At 40.4% G+C, this 21,404-nt stretch overlaps 1 protein-coding gene across 3 annotated transcripts in view; it reads left to right on the forward strand.

Moving 5' to 3' along the window:
* The window catches only part of ITSN1 (intersectin 1), a 254,550-nt gene that overhangs the window by 155,348 nt on the left and 77,798 nt on the right, over positions 1–21,404 (forward strand). For all 3 annotated transcript variants that reach the window (XM_054468745.2, XM_054468746.2, XM_054468747.2), the window contains exons 19-23: positions 1,626–1,747; positions 12,298–12,545; positions 15,244–15,403; positions 19,613–19,818; positions 20,583–20,665. In XM_054468745.2, coding sequence (XP_054324720.2) covers positions 1,626–1,747; positions 12,298–12,545; positions 15,244–15,403; positions 19,613–19,818; positions 20,583–20,665 — 819 coding nt within the window. The remainder of the gene's footprint in view (positions 1–1,625; positions 1,748–12,297; positions 12,546–15,243; positions 15,404–19,612; positions 19,819–20,582; positions 20,666–21,404) is intronic.

Raw genomic sequence — 21,404 nt, forward strand, 5'->3', positions numbered from 1 at the left:
CACTGCAGCTTCAAACTCTTGGGTTCAAGCCGTCCTCCTGTCTTAGCCTCCCAAGGAGCTGGGACTATAGGCGTGCACCACCATGCCCAGCTAATTTTTTTTTTTTGTAGCGATGGGGGTCTCACTTTGTTGTCCAGGTTGGTCTTGTACTCCTGGCCTCAGGCGATCCTCCCACCTTTGCCTTTCAGAGTACTGAAATTACAAGCATGAGCCACCATGCCTGGCCTAATTTGCCTTTTTTTAAAAAAAGGGATAAATGAAAGATTGAACAAAAAGATAAATGAAAGACTGATCTAATTGGAATAGCTAGAAAAAGCTATCCTTTATAATATCTGATGTGAGGTAGAATGTATTTAAGATTCTTGTGTGGTTGTGTGATTGTACATTTTGCAAATAATGCTCAGTGGAAGCAAGTCATTGCTTTTTCTTTGTATGGTAAATTATACCAGTTTTGCTTGGTCATCCATGTGCTTTTTTAGTGCTGCAGTATACAGAAAGAAAAGAAAGAAAAAACACTTTCAGGCTATTCTGTAAAGGTTTACTGGTCCCCAGCTGCATAGTGGGCAGAGATGGGCATGAGGTATGGAGTTGCATTAGGCACCTACCTGCCTTCAGATGCATGCAGTCCAGGGGAAAGACTGGCAGGTCATCAGACCTACAGAGTAGCAACCATGTCATAGGAGGGGCAAATTAATTTTTTGATAGTTTTTTTTTCATCTGAAAATAATTTCACCATTGATCTTAGGAAGTTAAAGTTCTTCATGCGTCCTCCTAGTATAAAATGAGGATTTATTTTTCCCCTTCAGTCAGTAGGAAATCTTGCATGTCATACAGTTCAAAATCATGTGGAGATAATACTTCCCCCTCGTTGCTTTTCAGATAAGATAGGTATATGTCAAAATACTTGTAGCTCTTGAGTAAAAATGCCCAAAGGTCTGTTACTAGTTTTTGCTAACCAGAATCCAAAATATCCTCTGCTCATGTGCATTTTTTAACATTTTATTTCATTTAAAATCTTAATTATTTTCATCTAGGTTTCATCCTTAGGCTAATTATTTCCCAAAGAAATGTAGAGGAAGAGTTTCTTCATCGGAGATTATCAGTATAACCGAAATCAGCACTTAGTTTTTATATGACCAGGTTAAAGAGCCTAAAACATCTGCATTTTCATGTTTCAGTATGGAAACTGCTGCCTCTGTTCCCTCCCAAACAAGTTGACTCCTTGGCTGATTCAGACTTTGGGTCATATCCTAACTGCTACATTGTACTCAACACACTGGTTAGGGAGGGGGGTGGTATTGATGCTTTACAGATCTGCACTGCTGGAGCCCAAGCCAAGAGGCAGAGACAAGGGACCTTTAGGCAGCCTCGCCGCACCCAGGCTTGGAGTGACCTTTGTTTAGAGAGAGTCACTAATGAACTCTCTGATGGGTTTGAGTTGCTGACGTCAGATTTGGCTGTGCTTTGGCATTCAGTATGTGTTTCAGAAATTCCTTGAATGGAGGGAAATAGTTCAGAGGTTAAGATAGGCAATAGAGGAGAGGTTAGTTGTTTGGCTTGTTGTCATACATTTGTGTTCTCTGTAATTATTTATTTTTGTCCCCCCTACCTTTTTTTGTAAACAGAAAAAGGTCCACTTACCATTTCTGCACAGGAAAATGTAAAAGTGGTGTATTACCGGGCACTGTACCCCTTTGAATCCAGAAGCCATGATGAAATCACTATCCAGCCAGGAGACATAGTCATGGTAAGAAAGACTCCAGTGAGAGGGTCATTTCTGTTGAAGATTAGCCTCTGTCCTCTTTTCTTCACTTTATTCAACAATTGTGAGATTGTCAGTGAGTATGAAACCCAATAATCCAGCATCTAGATTTTTAAAGTATAAGCTCAATCTTCTTTCTTTTCTATTAAAATGAAAGATGGCATTTAAAAAAATGTATCCTAACATCATTTTAAAATTGAGTTGATAAAGACAGTGTGTTCTTATTTTTAAATCTATAAATGTCTGATAATTTCAGAGTTTAGATTACTACTTATATACTATGAGTATACATATATATGTAATACATATATTTTATATATGATGTATAGACAATATATATACTAGTGTGCGTGTGTATATATATGTGTATGTATAATATATACTAGTGTGCATGTGTGTATATATATGTACACATATATATATACACACACACTAGGATCCTCCAAGGTGGGAGGAGGCCAGGAGTCTTTAAGAAATAGTTATAAGTGCAAAACACTCTATCATCATTCTCATAATTGCAATAACTTTTGTATCTTTGCATCGAAGCATCTTTTTTCCCTTTAATTATGTGAACTTTTAATTATGTAAAAAGAGTAATGAATTATACAGTTAATCTGCTTTCCTACTTTGTAACAGAAAATAGTTTTGAATTTTGCTTTGTTATTGTTTCTTTCCTTTAACTAATAATAATTTTGTGATGTGACTAAAACTATAGGAACCAGTTTAAGAAAGAAAATCAGACATGGTTGATCTAAATCATTTTCTAGTAGAAAATAGTAGCTCCTTGTTCTAGTTACTCTCTTTAGAGTCTTAGAAGTAGTCAACTCTGCATTACTCTTAGCATTTTTTTTTTTAAAGATAATTTAGATTTTTTTTTTTGTGATTGACACAAGTTCTCGCTCTGTTGCCCAGGCTGGAGTGCAGTGGCGCGATATTGGCTCACTGCAACCTCTGCCTCCCTGCAACCTCTGCCTCCCGGGCTCAAGCAAAGCGATTCTCCCACCTCATCCTCCCAACTAGCTGGAACCACAGGCGTACACCACCATGCCCAGCTAATTTCTGTAATTTTTATAGAGATAGGGTTTCTCCGTGTTGCCCAGGCTGGTCTTGAGTTGCCTGGGCTCAAACGATCCTCCCACGCCAGCCTCCCAAAGTGCTGAAATTACAGGCATGAGCCACCATGCCTGGCCTAGAATTTGTAAAGAACTGTGAAAGTTAACAATTGAAACAAATATGTTTCTTGCCCAAGGACTGTATGTCTTTGAAGTATAAAGGGTGGTGTACAGGTGATTATACTATTACTCATGCATTCATCTTGCCGTATACACATCATATCTGTGAATCTTTAATAGGCTAAAATACCTAGAAATAACAATATGTTTGGCACTTAGAGAAATCAATTCCTGTGTCCCCTTTTTTCCTAATAGCTGCTTTCTCTGTAATTACCATGGGCTACAAGAAGCAAGGCCAAAGATCCCAAATTATTTTTTTTTTTTTTTGAGACAGGGTCTCTGTCACCTAGGCTGGAGTGCAGTGGCATGATCTTGGCTCACTGCAGCCTCCACCTCCCAGGCTCAAGTGATCCTCCTGCCTCAGCCTCCTGAGTTGCTCAGAGGCGTGTGCCACCACACCCAGCTAATTTTTATTTTTTTATTTTTTGTAGAGACAGAGTCTCCCTATGTTGCCCAGGCTCCAGATCTTTAAAAGTTAGAATCACCTTAACAGTAGCAAAAACCTCTTCAAATATACTCCATGGCTTCATTCAGCACACAGTTATTGACTGAAACATGCTGGGTGCCAGCCTTCCTCATCCTTTACAGAAAGAACTGTTGGTTTGGGCACGCCACTCTGTACACACAACTGGTAACTTGAGCCAGCGGGGTGTGTTTGTCAGCTTTCCTCTGACTTCACCACCTGCTGTTTCCTACACGTGGTTTCTAATAGCCTGAAGCTACTTTACTCATACTGCCTCAAATTTGAAGTAGTGTATCCTGTAAAGCAGATTAATTGTAAAATATGTAAACACCATGTAATAGGAATCTAAAACTTCTGAAAATACAATGTCACGTCAGTGAGGACCTCATTGCAATTTTTTTTAATGTTAAACAAACCAGCCTAATATTTTTGAAACTGGATTTTGTTGCAACACAAGGTACAGAGAAGCAGCTTGCTCTCATCCTAAAGTAAGGGAATGTTATGAAATGTGATGATGAGGAAATGTTGCAGGTGATCTGTATCTTAATGAGAAAGTGTTGCTCTTTTTTCGGGAACATATTTGGGCTTCACCTGTAATCCTAGGCCTGTCGAAACCTTTTCCTCGAATTGGCTAGTTAACCACCAACTTGATGAGATGCATAGAGTTTAGATATGCTGTAAGAATAAAGCATGTCATTAAACATATATTTTGCCTTGCTTTCAAACCTTTGCTTTCCTGGTGGAGGTTAAAGGGGAATGGGTAAGTGTTGCCTAACTGTCAGGAAGTCTGCATCTTATTCAATGTTTTGTCCTTTTAAGTCACTTGAATTCTGTGTAAGTACACGTATCTCTGGGTGGTGTTGTGGCAGTAAAAATGTGTTTGAGTCTGTGTAGTAGGTTGTGCTTTTAAAAAAAAAAAAAAGTAAGTCGTAAGTCTTCTCAGTTTGTGTACTGGGTTTCTTTTTGTTAGATTCCTTTTAAGGACTAACTTGAGTGCTCTGTGTTTGGCAAGGGATTAGGTCAAGTCTCCATCTCAGGCCATAGACAAAAAGGAGTTCCAAGTAGATTAAACATAAAAGATAAAATTCTGGGAAAAAAAATTTTTTAAGGAGACTATTGGAATAATTTTCTGGCTAAGAAAGGCCTTTTTAAGCTATAAAAACCAGAAGTCGTAAGAGGCAAAAATGGACAGTCGACAATATGCAAAAATTAAAATGTCTGTGTTTCAAAATATATGAGACCAAGGGTTACATAAAGGGTTACCCCTGTTACATAAAGATTCCAAACAGTTCACTTTCAAAGACACCCACAAGCCTTAAACAATTGGCAGAGGGTGGGAAGGGACATTCACAGATGAAGTAAAAAGTCAGTTATTTAAAAAATACATGAAAAGATGCTTAACTTCTTGGGTGATCAGAAAAATGCAAGTTATAAAACAAAATAGCATTGTTCCTCTGTCAAATGAGCAAGTTTAAAAGTCTGGTAATATCCAGCTTTGTCAAGAATATAGGACAGTGGATATAATATACATTGTTAGCATGGTTGTATAAATTGGTTAAGCGATTTGGAAGGCAATTTGGCAGTGCTTGTTTGGATTTAAAATTCTCGTTGCCTCTGCCCCAGAAAAAGGAGAAATTTTCTCCTTCCTCTCATTCTTCTCCTTCCTCTTTTGAGCACATGCACAAATATGTGTGTACATGGATGTTCACTGCAGTGGTGTTGGTAAAAGCAAACAAACAGCCCAATGTCCATCAGTAAAGGGATGGCTTAAATAAATTATGATATAGCTAAAAAATACAATGAAGATTAAAACTTATATAGATCACATATACACATAAGGTTTCCATCAAAAAAGCAGAAGAATATGTGCATAATTGCATTTTGGTTAGAAATAAAACTATATATGTATTCATGTGTTTATGTATAGTTGACAGTTTTGAAATATATATATCAAACTGTTAACAGTGGTTACCACTGGGCAGTAAAGAAGGGGCTTTCATGTTGAATTTTATAGACTTCTATGTTATTTTCATTTTTATAACTGTATCTAATTTGTAATTTTTAATAAAACACTAAAAATAAATTCAAAGACAAGTATATTAAAGAATATCTACTCAGGACTGTAATAGTGTTTATTATATGTCAGACCTCCCAAATATGTAATGAAATGTAGAATGTACTACTACGCATAATTCGTTGGCTTGCGGAAGGGACAGCAGTGTTTCGATTTTGTACTACAAAATGCATTGTGATACTCCAGGTGCCATTCAGCTGTTATCTTTGTGAGGATAACAGTCAATGCAAAAATATAGGTATTGACATCTAATAGCAACAGGTTTGTATTTTTTTAATTTCATGAATTTTGCAGTTAACAAATGATGAGCATGAAACATGTAGTACAACATTACTGTCAGTCTCTCTAGGTTGAAAAATCCGGAGTTCACTTATACTTTTGTGGGTACAGTCATCAGATTATCAGATTCCTCAAACGTCTTTGGGGCATAGCTTACTATAATATGTTCGATTTTTAGAAGTCTAACAATGTGACAGTGTTTCCTTTTTTAATGTAGGCAGTCTTAGCCTTAAAAATATTTTGCTTTTAGAAAAACTTAGCCCGGTTTTATCCAAAACTATAATTTTTCATGGTTAACAAAAATTTAATGTGATACCTTGTATATAGCACTGTTCTCAGTGCTGTTGATAATAGAAAATTATCGTCTGCCATTCATATGTTTAAAATCTTTTTAGAAAAATCTAGAGAAACACATGAAAAGGCCAACATGTGATGAAGTTCTCAATAAATATTCACAAACTCTGCTAGGAATTTAAAAGAGGAGAGGAATCAGTGTAAAGCGATGTGCTCAGGGAAGACTGAATGCTTTCCAATTGAGTTTGACCTTGATGGCTAAGGCTTAGATGCTTAGAAAATACATGGCCTCTCTTGATCTGGAAGTCCCACTACTTGGAGGGTGAATTAAATCAAATTTGACATCCATAACATATTAGTAGAACATAAGAAATGAGAAGACCTATGCTTACTGCTGTTTTGTTGAAGTTTATCTTGAGAACACAGGCTGTGTCTAAATCAGTACAGTCTTTTGGCTTTCATGGGCCACATAGCAAGAATTGTTTTAGGCTGCACATAAAATACACTAACACTAACAATAGCTGATGAACTTCAAAAAAAAGCTTGCAAAAAAATCTCATAATGTTTTAAGAAAGTTTACGAATTTGTGTTGGGCCGCATTAAAAGCTATCCTGGGCCACATGCAGCCCGTGGGCTGCGGGTTGGACAAGCTTGGTTTAAATGCTTATCCTTGGACTGGTACAGGCCTGAATGCATCCAGATTGCTGAGGGAGCTTCCAAAAAATAACCATGCCAGGGCTCATCCCCAGAGATCCTGAGAACTCTACTGCATATACAGCCTTCAAAAGTCTGACCAGGTGGTTCTGTTAGGGACTCAATTTCAGGAACCACTGATCTAACCTAATCTCTTTTTCATGTCAGGATTAATCCTAAATCATTTCTAGAAAATATCCTCTTAAAAATATCCAAAGAAGAATGGACTTCTTTAGTAGTTATCAGTCATTAGCCAGTCAGTTTATTCTGGAAATTGTTTGTCTTAGTGTTACTCTTGTAACAATTTTTAACTCATTCTTTTCCTTTTCTTCTCCTGACAGATATTTTTTTAAATGTAGCCAACAATACCTTTTTCCTTTACCTTCCATAGATTTCCATAGATTAAACATCAGAAAGCAGCTCATTTAGTAACAACTGGCCGTAATATCGCTGCAGTTTTGAGGGACCAGTATACACATGATTACAGGGTTGGCTCAAATCTGGTCCAATCACTGCCTGTTTTATAATAAAGTTTTATTGGAACACAGCCAGGCTCCTTCATTCACATATTGTGTGCTACAGTGGCGGATTTGAGTAGTTGCAACAGAGGCAAAATTTGCCAACCTCCAGGTTGGAGCTTTCGAAAGAGTTTTTTTGTTTATTTTTTGTTTTTGAGATGGAGTCTTGCTCTGTCGCCCAGGCTGGAGGGCAGTGGCGCGATCTCGGCTCCCTGCAAGCTCTGCCTCCCAGGTTCACGCCATTCTCCTGCCTCAGCCTCCCGAGTAGCTGCGACTACAGGCACCCGCCACTATGCCTGGCTAATTTTTTTTTTCTTCTTTTTTTGTATTTTTAGTAGAGACGGAGTTTCACCGTGTTAGCCAGGATGGTCTCAATCTCCTGACCTCAGAAAGAGTTTTAAGGCCGGGTGCGGTGGCTCACGCCTGTAATCCCAGCACTTTGGGACGCCGACGTGGGCGGATCACAAGGTCAGACAGAGCGAGACTCCTTCCAAAAAACAAAGACTTTTAATATCCTCATCTAGGAATTTGGGGAGAAACCTTATATTTCAAAACCGTCAAATCCATGGAAAATGTTTTGCTACCTGCGCTCCTCAACACATCCCATGCAGCCACTGTCAGCTGGTCTGAATACACAGGCTAAACCTGTTTGCTACACTTGTTTATCATGTTCTGTGAGGGAAAAAGGAATTTCTGCTTACCCTCTTTGTGACAAGGTCAGAGATTTTAGAAATATTAATCTTACCTAATGAAGATGGCAGCCATGGAGCATATAAAAATTTGAGAAAAGAGGTGTAATATCAGCTTTTGCCAAATGGACTTGAAGCTGAAGTGGCTGCTGTGTATATTTGACTGTTGCATCAGTGAGCTACAATATGCAGTGTGTAATTACTAACATTTTGTAGAGCAGCTCTGTAACATAGTCCCAGAAATGTGAGCAATATCTGGTGTTTGTACTTCACTTAAATGATGTTTCACTAGAATTACCCCCAAATACTTTGGGATGTTACAGTGTGCCTGATAAATGAAATTGTATTGAGACCAAAATTGTTAATAATAACATCTCCCTTATAGCCCCCAGTCGGTAAATGTACATTGTGTAAAAGTCCACGTTGGAACCAGTCATATTACAAAGCAGTTTGTGTTCCTACTTCTTGGTCTGCCATAATCTTATGTTTTCCAAAATTGGATTGGCATTTTGGGTAGTTTTCCAAATCGAGGAAGAAATATTTTTCATTTTCATATGTTGACCTTTGTGCCCTTTCTAAGTGGTTAATTTAATTTAGGTGTTAAGAATGAAAGTCTCTTACATCCCCTGAACCTTAAAATGTAATAATTTATTAAAATTGATGTATACTTGTAAGAGTAAATTAAGCTAATTGAGACTATTGTTTGGTGGGCTGTTGAGACCAGCAGATTTCTTTGCTTAAAAGTGAAATGCTGATTTCACTGTTGTCCTTAGGGATGGGAGAAGCTCTTGCTTATGGGGATAAGAGGCTGATATGGCCTCCTCCTTCACTCCTAGGTGTACACTGCACCAGCAGGCTTTCTATCACATCTTGGGACAGGCTGGGTGTTATCAGTTTACTGGAGGGGGAGGACATTTCCCCAGGGCTTCAGGTCACATTCCAGATGTCCACCAAAAGTCTTTTTTTTTTTTTTTTTTTTTTTTTTTTTTGAGACAGTGTCTCGCTCTGTTACTCAGGCTGGAGTGCAGTGGTGTGATTTGGGCTCACTGCAACCTCCGCCTCCCAGGTTCAAGCAATTGTCCTGCCTCAGCCTCCCAAGTAGCTGGAATTACAGGCATGTGCCACCACGCCCGGCTAATTTTTGTATTTTTTGTGGAGATGGGGTTTCACCAGCCTGAAACTCCTGACCTCAAGTGATCCGTCCACCTTGGCTTCCAAAAGTGCTGGGATTACAGGAGTGAGCCACTGCACCTGGCCTAAAAGTCTTATTAACCAGTCAATACCCTGTGTTTCAAGGGAGTGACAATAGATCATGGGACATAATTAAGCAAAGCAGCTGACCTTTGAGGAGGTCCAAAATGAGCAGATGAGTAAGAGTTCCCGTCGACCAAGGGATCCACTTGAGCCCCTAAAGGATTGCTTATGGCAAGAAGGTAAACCTAGAGGGAGCAGAGGACCAGGAATTTAGAGCAGGGAACTCCTGAACAGAGAAGCAGATTGTTACCTAGAGTGAAGGTAAAGTCAAGACCAGGCTTTTAGAACAGGACAGAAACCCAAGTAAGAGAACTACAACACAACATCAGAGCTGGGCAGCAGAAGAGGGAATTTAAAAAAAAAAAATCTGGCCTGGCACGGTGGCTTATGCCTGTAATCCCAGAACTTTGGGAGGCCTAGGCAGGCAGATCACCTGAGGTCAGGAGTTCGAGACTAGCCTGGCCAATATGGTGAAACCCCTTGTCTACTAAAAATACAGAAATTAGCCAGGCGTGGTGGCGGGCACCTGTAATCCCAGCTACTCAGGAGGCTGAGGCAGGAGAATTGCTTGAACCCAGGAGGCAGAGGTTGCAGTGAGCTGAGATTGTGCCAGTGTACTCTAGCCTGGGTGACAAGAGTGAGACTCCATCTCAAAAAAAAAAAAAACTAACACTTTTAGTATGCCAGACATTGGTGTAAATATTTGTCAGTCCTCACAGTGAGCATTATCATAAGACAGGTATTTTTATTATCCCCATTATACAGATGAAGAAACTGAGGTGCCACGAGATTAAACTTGCCCACAGTCAACCAGTTAATAGATTGTAGAACTAGCTCCTAAATTGAGACGGTCTAACTGCAGAGCCCTATTCTTGATCATTACACTTTGCAGTCTTGACACTAAGTTATTGTGTGTTTGGCTCAAGCTCCTAACCCACTCCTGCCTGACATCACCTTTGGTCCTAGAACCAAGGTGGCTGATCTTGACTATTGAACCTGCTGAGAAGTCTGGCAGGACCTGGCTTGGATAGAGACAGCTATGTTTCCAGTGTGAAGCAGAGTTATAATGTGTTACCATATCACCAAAATGTAAACAAGGAAGGAAAGACATCTAGCCATTTGAGTTTAGCATAAAAGAAGATCCAAATGGGGGAAAATTTATCTTAAATCCTCATCTAGAGAAACAGTTGGGGCTGCCCAGAAAAAGAACAGTAAGAACAAAACAATGACTGGAAAGTGGCTAGTGTGTTCATGTGGGTGTAAATGTGAGCAGAAATGATAGAACTGTGAAGCCAAAAATTCAACCTTTGGAAGTGTTATTGCATTTTATGCAAGGGAACTCCTTTTTTGGTTGTTTGGAGAATTCTCAGCTTTAAAAATTGCTTTTATCTGTGACAATAAAGATTCCCTAAAGTGGAGCAGCAAGCAGGCATCCCCTACTGGCTGAATATATTGTAAATAACAGGTAGAATTCAGTAGTAAGCCTTGCCTTACATTCTGTTTTCTCCACCTCTACCCCAAACATTTGTTAATTCAAATAAGCTAATAAGTATTGAACCCCATTACTCACTGTCCACTGAGTACATACAGATAGATGTTTGGTTTGTTTAATGTAATCATTTTTTGCTTTATTTTTAATTAATTTTTACTGAATACTTGAATGGATTAGATAACTGGTATTTTTGTCAGATTTTTCCAAAATCATTGTTAAGACCCTACCTACTCATGTCTGATTTCTAAGAAGCAACTTTAATTTCCAGTGAAGTGTTTGATGTTTTACTCCTTAGGCAGCATAGGAAGGGGTAAAAATAAGATATAAGGTTTCGTAAGATAAGACCCTTTTAAGAATTATAGTAATGAAAATAAATTTTTGTTTTTGAGATGGAGTTTCACTCTTGTTGCCCAGGCTGGAGTGCAGTGGCATCATCTCAGCTCACTGCAACCTCCGTCTCCTGGGTTCAAGCGATTCTTCTGCCTCAGCCTCCCGAGTAGCTGGGATTATAGGCATGCGCCACCATGCCTGGCTAATTTTGTATTTTTAGTAGAGACGGGGTTTCACTACGTTGGTCAGGCTGGTCTCAAACTCCCGATGTCTGATAATCCGCCCTCCTCACCCTCCCAAAGTGCTGGGATTACAGGCATGAACCACCGTGCCCGGCCCAAAAATAAATTTCCTAATAGCAAATATGATTGTCCTCCAAAGTCATTCTCCTGTTGCTCATAAAATAGTAGGGACAACTCGTAAAGAAAAGTAGAATCATTTTGGCCATTTTGGATGATCCATTTGAGTCAGAATGCAAACCTTAAAAGCATTTGGCGTAATAAATGGCCTCTGTGAAATTTTTAAACAGTATAATCCTGTATTTTCCTGTGCACTGAATATGCAAGTTAAATTTATACAAAAGAAAACTACAGGACCTTAATACAATTGATTATTGCTGTAAATAATGACTTCCTTAATTTTCTCATCATGTGTCTGTGGAGCTTTTAAATGCCGAAATACAGCAGCTGTCAGCTTTGCTTCCCGTGGAAACCATTTAAGGCCATGGTTTTTTAAAAAATCTTCCTTGTCCCTATACTGAATAAATACTACTTAGTTATTGGAGGTTTTCAGAGTACTGAATTTACATTGATTGCACCCTTTGCTTTCAACTTTAAGTAATAAACTCAAGTCAAGTTATTTTTAATAATGACATGACTTTCTGATGAAGCCTGTCAAGTCACTTCCCAAATCAAAATATTTAAATTACATGCCTCAGGACTCCAGGCACTTTGTCTCAACTGCCATTATTAGGAAAGCATGGGGTAAGGCTTTTTTTAAAAGTGCAGAGAATAAGAGCTTGAATTATAGTGCTTTTTTTTTTTCAGCATTACTGCTTAGACTCTTTTCCCAGACACTTGGACTAAAATGAAGAAATTCTTATGCCATATGTCAGTCTAAAGAGGGCAGAGGCTTGGGACTTCGCTGTAGTTGGGTGCTGGGTCTATTCAGGGGTTGATTTAGTTCTACTTAAATTAAAGTTGTGACTTTTTCCACAGGTGGATGAAAGCCAAACTGGAGAACCCGGCTGGCTTGGAGGAGAATTAAAAGGAAAGACAGGGTGGTTCCCTGCAAATTATGCAGAGAAAATCCCAGAAAATGAGGTTCCCGCTCCAGTGAAACCAGTGACTGATTCAACGTCTGCCCCTGCCCCCAAACTGGCCTTGCGTGAGACCCCCACCCCTTTGGCAGTAACCTCTTCAGAGCCCTCCACGACCCCTAATAACTGGGCCGACTTCAGCTCCACGTACGTGTTGGTTGGCTCTTTCTGATGATTTTTGAAATCCCAATTTGGTCATTTTTTCCCCCCTCTTAAGTATTTTCATAGTCTTGGATTGTCCTTCTATGTGAGGGAGCTGGCTCATTTTCAATATTCCTTTTCTCTGGCTGGTGAATTGGAGATTACAGTCCCTGAACTGGATTTAATGATATCATTGTCTAACAGTGACTTACCGTGGTACAAAATGAAGCCTGTTATCTTGTTTTGTTCAAGAATGTATTTGTATCTATCATTCTTGTGGAAGAAGTGGAGAAATACAGTTTCCTAATAATCTGTTTTGACATCCATGTCAGTCAGCAAATTTTCAGCGTCATTTCCTGCATGCAAATAGCACTTTTTTTTGCCAGGCAGAAGCAAAAATTGAATTCAGTCATGTGGTTCTGAATAAGATAGAAAGCTGTTTCCTTTAAAGCTTTCCACTTTCATTAATCTTATACAAATGTACAGTAGAATGAAGAGGTGTTTGCGCTTGGCCACGGTTAGTTCTGTGCCCTGGTTCATCAGGAAATGGCATTTTAAAAACTGTGTGTAAGCAGAGGTTTGAAATGATAGATGAAATTGTTGTTCAGACTTCCAGTTATAGGGCCATGACCTAGATGAGCAATTGTCTAAAAATATTTTATACTAGGATACAAGTATGAGTGATTTGAATAAGAAGTGTTTAAATTTTTTTTTCAAGTCTAATCATCTTTCAGAAGAAACAAATTGAAGGCAAGGAATCCAGATGTATTGCTGGAGAAGGATCAGATGGAACAAATAGAGGGAAGAAAGAATAATTACCCAGGGCGGGAGGAAGTGGAGGGAAGGATGTAAGGAATAGCAAGTGTTTCATACTTTATTTTCACATAAAAGGCTGAAGGTGCTAAAGAAGGTCCCCTCATCTAATCTCTGCTTTAAGAAAAAAATAGCCTTCCATTAGCTTGACTTCCAAGTTGAAACTTCCTTACTCTTTTGGTCTTGACTGAAAAGTTCTGAGTTTTTAAACTAAAACTTAGGCTAAAATAGAAGACTAATACCATATTTTCCAGGATTTGTTTTGCTGGGCATCAAATCAGTATGCCTCTTCTTCAATACATGTATGGTGTGCAATTCTCTTGCTATAATTATGGGCACCTTATTTTCTAAATGCAAAATCAGGAATTATTTTGATTTTCAGATTTATTTGTATATCTTATAAAGATGTAAAAAGTAAATTGCCTTTAGATCTGCAGTCACACAGATATGTTTATCTAAAATTATTTATTATTATTTATTATTATTTTGAGACAAGGTCTCACTTCATCACCCAGGCTGGAGTGCAGTGGCATGACCATGGCTCACAGCAGCCTTGACCTCCTGGGCTCAAGCAATACTCCTGCCTCAGCCTCCCAAGTAGCTGGGCCTACAGGTGCATGCCACCATGCCCAGCTAATTTTTAAGTTTTTTGTAGAGATGAGGTCTCACTCTGTTGCCCAGGCTGGTCTTGAACTCCTGAACTCAAGTGTTCCTCCCGCCTTGGCCTCCCAAAGCGCTGGGATTAGAGGTATCAGCCACCATGCCCAGCCTGTTTATCTAAAATTATTAAAATCACAAAACTAGAACTGTCCCTGGGACCCAGGACAACTGGTTGCTGTCAGGATGCCACTTGTAATTGCTGTGGCATCTAGGCATACTACCAGGTACTTACTATAGAATGCATGGGTCTGAGAAACGGTGTTGAGAAGCTCTAGCTTCGTAGGTGGCATGTAGCTTTTTTTTTTCTCATTTAACTATTGTTATTACAAATGATAATGATCATGTGAGGATGTTTCTCCGCGGCTTTACAGTTACAGAGTAGTTCCCTAGCCTGTATTTCATGTACACTCATAACTAACGTTAAGTGGCACAGTATTGTTCCCATTTTATCACTGAGGAAATCGAGATTCAGACAAATGCCTTTTCCTCTCCTCCTTGTTCTTTTATTTATTTTTCTTTTTGAGACAGAGTCTTGCTCTGTCACCCAGGCTGGAGTGCAGTGGCGTGATCTCAGCGGCTCACTGTAACTTCCACCTCCCGGGTTCAAGCAATTCTTGTGCCTCAGCCTCCCAAGTAGCTGGGATTACAGACTCAATGCCACCACACCCAGCTAACTTTTTTCTTTTTTCTTTTTGAGACAGAGTCTCACTCTGTCATCCAGTCCAGAGTACAGTGATGCGATCCTGGCTCACTGCGACCTCTGCCTCCCAGTTGAAGCATTTCTCCTTCCTCAGCCTCCTTAGTAGCTTGGATTACTGGGGTGTGCCACCACACCCAGCTAATTTTTGTATTTTTAGTAGAGACGGGGTTTCACCATGTTGGTCAGACTGGTCTCGAACTCTTGACCTCAGGTGATCCGCCCACCTCGGCTTCCCACAGTGCTGGGATTACAGGCATGAGCCACTGTGCCCAGCCTCCTCCTTGTTCTTAACTGTAGAAAGCCACATAAGTATACTAGGTTTGTGTTGCACAGGCTCATTGGTTGCCATCTTTTTCTTTTTTCTTTTTTTTTCTCTTTTTTTTTTTTGGTACTTTACTGTGGGTAAAAAGCTGGCATATTAGGGAGTGCTTGCTTTTTTTTTTTTTTTTTTTTTTTGGTACTTTACTGTGGGTAAAAAGCTGGTATATTAGGGAGTGCTTGTTATTCATGGTGTTGTGCTTTTCCCTCCAGGTGGCCCACCAGCATGAATGAGAAACCAGAAACGGATAACTGGGATGCATGGGCAGCCCAGCCCTCTCTCACCGTTCCAAGTGCTGGCCAGTTAAGGCAGAGGTCCGCCTTTACTCCAGCCACGGCCACTGGCTCCTCCCCATCTCCTGTGCTAGGCCAGGTAAAGGCAGCCAGTGAGAGTGTGAAGACTTAGCATGCTATCTAGTGCCAAAAACTTCAGCAAATGCTTTTTGGCAATGTCATTTTGAAGCAAGCCTTGTTATGTGTGTCTTGGTTGGCTGGCAGTATGGGAATCCAATGCAGGAGCCAGAAATCTGCTGTGAATAGTTGGGAGTTGGGGGTGGGGGTGGGACACAGTCAACTTCTCCTGCCTGGGTTGATGAAGGAAGCTTCATTGCAGAAGTGGCACTTGAGCTGTATCTTGACCAGTGGGTAAGATCTTACTAGAAAATGGAGAGAGTGGCCTGTCAGGCAGAAACTGCTGGGAGAAAGGCTTGAAGGCAGACAGTCAGAATGTATTTAAGGAAAATCACACACCCCTCCATTTGTCTAGACCATTGAGTTTTTTTTGGAAAAGGTAGACCAATTAAAGGTTAATGGGAGGCTCTGAAATGCTCTGCTCGGAAAGAATAATGTCTGAAAGGATAAAGGTGGTTATTCTGAATAGTTCTCTTTTGCTTAATACAATAATGATAAAATACTCAAATTTCTATCAGTAATCATGCCAAACAGCAAGTGCCCATCTGGGAGGCACTGGAGGTTCCAGCATCATTTCGGATCTGAGAACACCCAGATGGAACACAGGCTCTAGGCAGATCCATCTGGAGGAGCAGTGTGCAGGAAGATTAGAGTGGAGGGCCAGCAGGGCAGTGCCACCAGTCAGGGGGCTGTTGGTGTTACCCAGCTGAGACCTAGGGCAGGCCTGGACCCAGCTGAGTTCATGTTCACCAAGTAGGGAGGTGCCGGTAGAAGCAGAAGAGGTGAGCACGTGGGAGAGACTGCGGAGGAGAGTGAAGAGGTTGGAGTCACTCCAAAGGAAAGGGAAGAGGGCTGGGATTGAGAATAAGGGCCCACCTTAAAGGGGGAAGGGAGAAAGGCAGAAAATGAAATGAATGCGCAGTTAAAGGGAAGAGTTGGGTTTTAGTTGTGTTGAGTTGAAGGTGAACATGGGACCCTGTCTGGCAGGCTATTGGAACATAGATCTGGAGGGTGGAAGAGAGCACGAGACTGGATTATAGATTGGAGCCATTCCCATAGAGAACACTGTCAGATCTCAGGAAATGTGTGAGGTCATCCAAGGAGAGAGAATACAGGGAGAAAATAGCAAATCCACAGGCACGTGTGTGTTCTGTGGTCTGGAAGAAGAGGAGCTACTCAGCAGGAAATGGTACTTTCCTTTGCATCTGTCCTAGCTCAGCATTTAGCACGTGTCACATGCTTAGTTAACAGTGACTCAGTGATGGGGTGGGGGGTTGTTCCAGAGAGTGGAGGTGGGGGAGGGGAGATTGCTTATGTTACTAAGTACCGTGGTCAGGGCAAAGGAGACCATTCACTGTGACAGGTAGAGCTTTGTAACCTGGGAAGGAGAAGGATGAAACCACACTGCAGGGGCGTAAAAGGAAATGAGCAGCAAGAAAGTGGAAAGATCTGCAAAAGGAAAGAGAAGGACCAGAGTGGAGGGGCCTCGGGAAAGCAAGAACCAGCCATGTTGCCTGTGGAGATGGGGATGGAAAAGTGAAGTGTCAGAGGATATAGCTGGTATAAGGCAGAAAACATTAAAGGCACAGAAAAGACAGGAGTCTTTTTCTTCTTGGTGAGGAAGAGTGAAGAGATTGGAGAAGATAAAGCCAAGAAAAATGTTCAGGTTGGGCTGCATGATATTGTTCTCAGTGAGGAGGGAGCCTGGAGGGGCTGCAGAGTGTAGAAGAGGTTTGGGAGCAGGCAAATGAGGGATCTGACAAAGAAGAATGAAGAATTGGGCTGGCGCAGTAGCTCATGCCTGTTATCGCAGCACTCTGGGAGGCAGGCAGATCACCTGAAATCAGGAGTTCGTGACCAGCCTGGCCAACATGGTGAAACCTCATCTCTACTAAAAAAAAATAAATAAATACAAAAATCAGCCAGGCATAATGGTGGGCACCTGTAATCCCAGCTACTCGGGAGGCTGAGGCAGGAGTATCTCTTGAACCTGGGAAGCGGAGGTTTTGATGAGCTGAGATCGCACCACTGCACTTCAGCCTGGGTGACAGAGCAAGACTGAGTTCTCAAAAAAAAATAAAAAAAATAAAAATAAAAATATAAATGAACAATTGCCTGGCTTAATTTAACCTGAGTCTGTAATAGATCATTGCACATTGCCTCAGCTTTCTCTAGCAATGCTTCACAGCTTGGGACTAGGAATAATAATAGTTACATAGCTCACCACTGTTATTTCTATCATAGCAATACTGTGCATGGATCTTACTAAACTTCCTTCCCCCTCCCCACCTACACACATCTTACATTACCATGGGATTGCTAAACTTTAGTAGCCTTTTGGAGAAAGTATCATCTCTACTTTACAGATGTGGAAATTGAGATTCAGAGAGATTAAACAGTTGCCAAAGCCAGAAAATTAGTAAGTGACAGACCTGGGATTCAAACCCAGAGTCCATGTCCAGCCCAGGCTGGGGTCATTAGGGCCCGTCGATGTGAAAAGGTTGACAAAGCAGACACCGGGAAGATTTCTCAGGGGGAGAGATTCTGAAATACCAGTGAGGGCACAGTTGAAAGGCCAACCCTGGGGTCCATACGTAGAGAAATCAGTGAAGTGGCCGAGAGGATTAGACAGTGCAGAAGGACTGTGAGATGAGAAGCTACACGGGCAGCAGGTCCACTGCAAGAGGGGGAAAATGGAAAGTTGAGAATATACAATCTTAGGGGTGTTCGAAATCAAGGGAAACCCCCTCAGCCCTGAGGGACTTGAAGGAGTGAATGTACAGCTAAGTGGAAGGAAATAGGATAGGGATGTTGTGGGTTTAAGAAGGCAAGAACCCATGAAGACTGGGAATTAGAGGTTATCAACATAGATGCTGAAACTATTTGACCAGTTGTAAATTCTCCGCTTATCAGATACAATCATAACTTAATGTCGGTATAATATAAATAACTTCCAAAGGCAAGTACAAATAGGTTCTGAAGTAACTCTAGGCATTATCCTTTGTTCTTGTCCATTCATACATCTGATTGAAAGTTGGTGTTTCATTTTTTACTAAATGCTTTAAGATACTGTAATGGTTTAATGCTATAGCTTCTTGAAAGATAATAAATGCCTCACCCTGCCTTTCCAGCCTGACCTCCTCCTCCACCCCTCCATGAGACTAGGCCACATGCAGCCCTGGATTGTGCTTCTCTTCCTGGACCCCTTGCAGTGTTCCACCTCGAGGCCTTTGCCCATGCTGCACCCTCGGCCTGGAGTGCCCTTCCTCCGAAGCCCTAGCTGTCAAAGTCCTTCTCATCCTTCAAGGCCCATCTCAGATGCTGCCCCCTCTGTGAAATTTACGCTGATGCCCCCAGGCAGAATTCATCCCTCTTTTCTCTTTATTCCTGCAGTGAATAGTAGGAACTCCTTTTTAGTATATTTCATTCTGCCAGGTGGTACACTTGGTTGTTTTTATCTCTGTCTTCCCCATTACTTGTGAGTTACTTGCCTAGTAATACTGCCCATCTTTATAGTGCTTTATGGTTAATAAAGTGCTTTTCCCTAAATTATTTGGGGGAGGCAGAGGCTGTTTTTTTCATCTTTGTAGTCTCATGGGGCAGTGCATGTAGATGTACAATAAATGATAATTACAATGAATTTATGCTAACCAAATCCCTGTTTTCTCTGAAAAGGAACTAAAACAAGCATAATCCAGATAGGGCCTATTTCCCTGGGTCCACGTAAACTAAAATGCCAGTTTAGTGATCTCATGATAGTTCATAAAATTTCTGGTCCAGTGTTAATCCTCCACTAAAAATACCAGTCAAATTGGAAATGGGGAGGTGTCCTGGGCAACTTGAGAGTGAAAGTAGAACCAAAATATAAAAGGCACACAGCCAGATGCAACAGAATAATTGTGACCTCCTGGCTTGTTGAAATAGAGAGTTCTAGATGGTCAGACAATGACTTTGTGAAGAGGCTGGCAGGCTTTGGCCTCCACTTTTGGAAATAAACAATTGTTGGGAAACAGTGAAGCATCCAGCCCTCCTGCTGTGCTGCCTCAGGGCCCTTTGTGGCTGTGTGTACTTGTCTGGCCTGTGCTTGTTGGAGAGGTGCCATGTTCACGTCTGCCCTAATTGATAACAAACCGCAACATAACGAGAGGTCCTTTATGTTATTCCACACAAGGGTGAAAAGGTGGAGGGGCTACAAGCTCAAGCCCTGTATCCTTGGAGAGCCAAAAAAGACAACCATTTAAATTTTAACAAAAATGATGTCATCACCGTCCTGGAACAGCAAGACATGTGGTGGTTTGGAGAAGTTCAAGGTCAGAAGGGTTGGTTCCCCAAGTCTTACGTGAAACTCATTTCAGGGCCCATAAGGAAATCTACAAGGTATTTTTGTATTTATCTGCTTGTATTTGATGAAAACAATATTAGGCGTTATATTACTATTTGCACTAGTTAAGATTCACAGACAGGAGTTGCGGGATTAGTTTGTCTTCTAGATCTTTTCACTGCAAAAGTTAGAGTATATAGAGTACCAAAAGGGAGCCTCTTACAGATAAGTGCATTCTTCTCTCATGAAAACCTATGTGCCTTGTTTTTCATTGCCTTATGCAAGAAGGAATTCAGCTCTGAGACCTGGAACACTCTTGTGCATTAGTTGGAGATTATGACTCTCTTTATGCTTATTATCCAGTGCTATACCAGATATATGTGAATACTTGGAAACCCAAAGGATTTGGGGAAATGATCAGAAGGACTTAATTGTCTTTTTCATTAGGGTCTTATAGCATGGAACCTAAGGTTGTTAATTCCTCCAACCATATTGGTGTTCAAAACAAATTATGAGCTTTAAAAGGATGAAAATAGCAAAAATATTCAATGAGCATCTCTCAGTCCGTCATGCCTTGAAATAAACTAGTACATAAGCCATGTGTCCAGTACAGCAAAGTGCTGAAAAATAAGAATGCGAGCTTAGAGTCATGCTTCTGTAGTACCTTATTATGTGTTTTTAACCTAGCTAAGTACAACTATTTCAGCTGTGGGTTGTTTAAAGTTTTAAAAGTTAAGCAGTTTTAACAGAAAAATCAGTGTCATTGTACTATTTTCTTTAAAGATAAAAATTAAAATACTCTCTTCTTCCCTTATTGCAGCATGGATTCTGGTTCTTCAGAGAGTCCTGCTAGTCTAAAGCGAGTAGCCTCTCCAGCAGCCAAGCCGGTCGTTTCGGGAGAAGGTGAGGGCCTGAGTTGTATTATGTTCTTCAGAAGGGTCAAGGACATTGTGTAAATGTTTGAAATGAGATTGAATTTCATCTTAAGATAGACTACATTTATGATCAGTATATTAAACTACAGTAAAATGTAAGTTTAGCTCTTTACAGAATCAGAGTACTTCATGGAAAATACTGTCAGATGTATTAATCATCAAAAACTGAATTTTCTAATTATATTTTATTATGAGCCCTTTGACTTTTAAAAGAGACCCATTCAGTTCACTAAGAATCAAGTTTTCCGAGCATCTCTATAGCTAAATTGTGGTCATTGCTTCACCTAACATAACATAGTCTAGTGTCATCTGACTTCATAGATAAGTATTTCATTTTAAAAGTAACTACACAGACCACTAGAGTTCTCACTGTAAGATGAATGCCATCTGTACCATCCCAAATGAAACTGAAACTCAGTTTCTGTGCTCCATGAAAACAACCAAACCAGACAATTTAGGACTAAAAAAAAAATCATTTTGAGTATTTATTATGCAAATAATTGCTTTCTTTCTCAATCTCCGCTTGGTGACATAATCCTAAATATTATATGGTTGCCAACTGAACTAAACTTATGTAATTCAGGCCCTCATGGTAAAAATCTCACATCTTTTTTACATTCAATACAGCCATCATCACATCCTAACTGGAGAGTGCTCCCTGAGTTAGATGGGTTTTCTGTGTAGACATCTCAGCAGTGTTGTAGTTA

This window comes from Pongo pygmaeus, chromosome 22, assembly GCF_028885625.2.
Source record: "Pongo pygmaeus isolate AG05252 chromosome 22, NHGRI_mPonPyg2-v2.0_pri, whole genome shotgun sequence".
Taxonomy (NCBI): domain Eukaryota; kingdom Metazoa; phylum Chordata; class Mammalia; order Primates; family Hominidae; genus Pongo; species Pongo pygmaeus.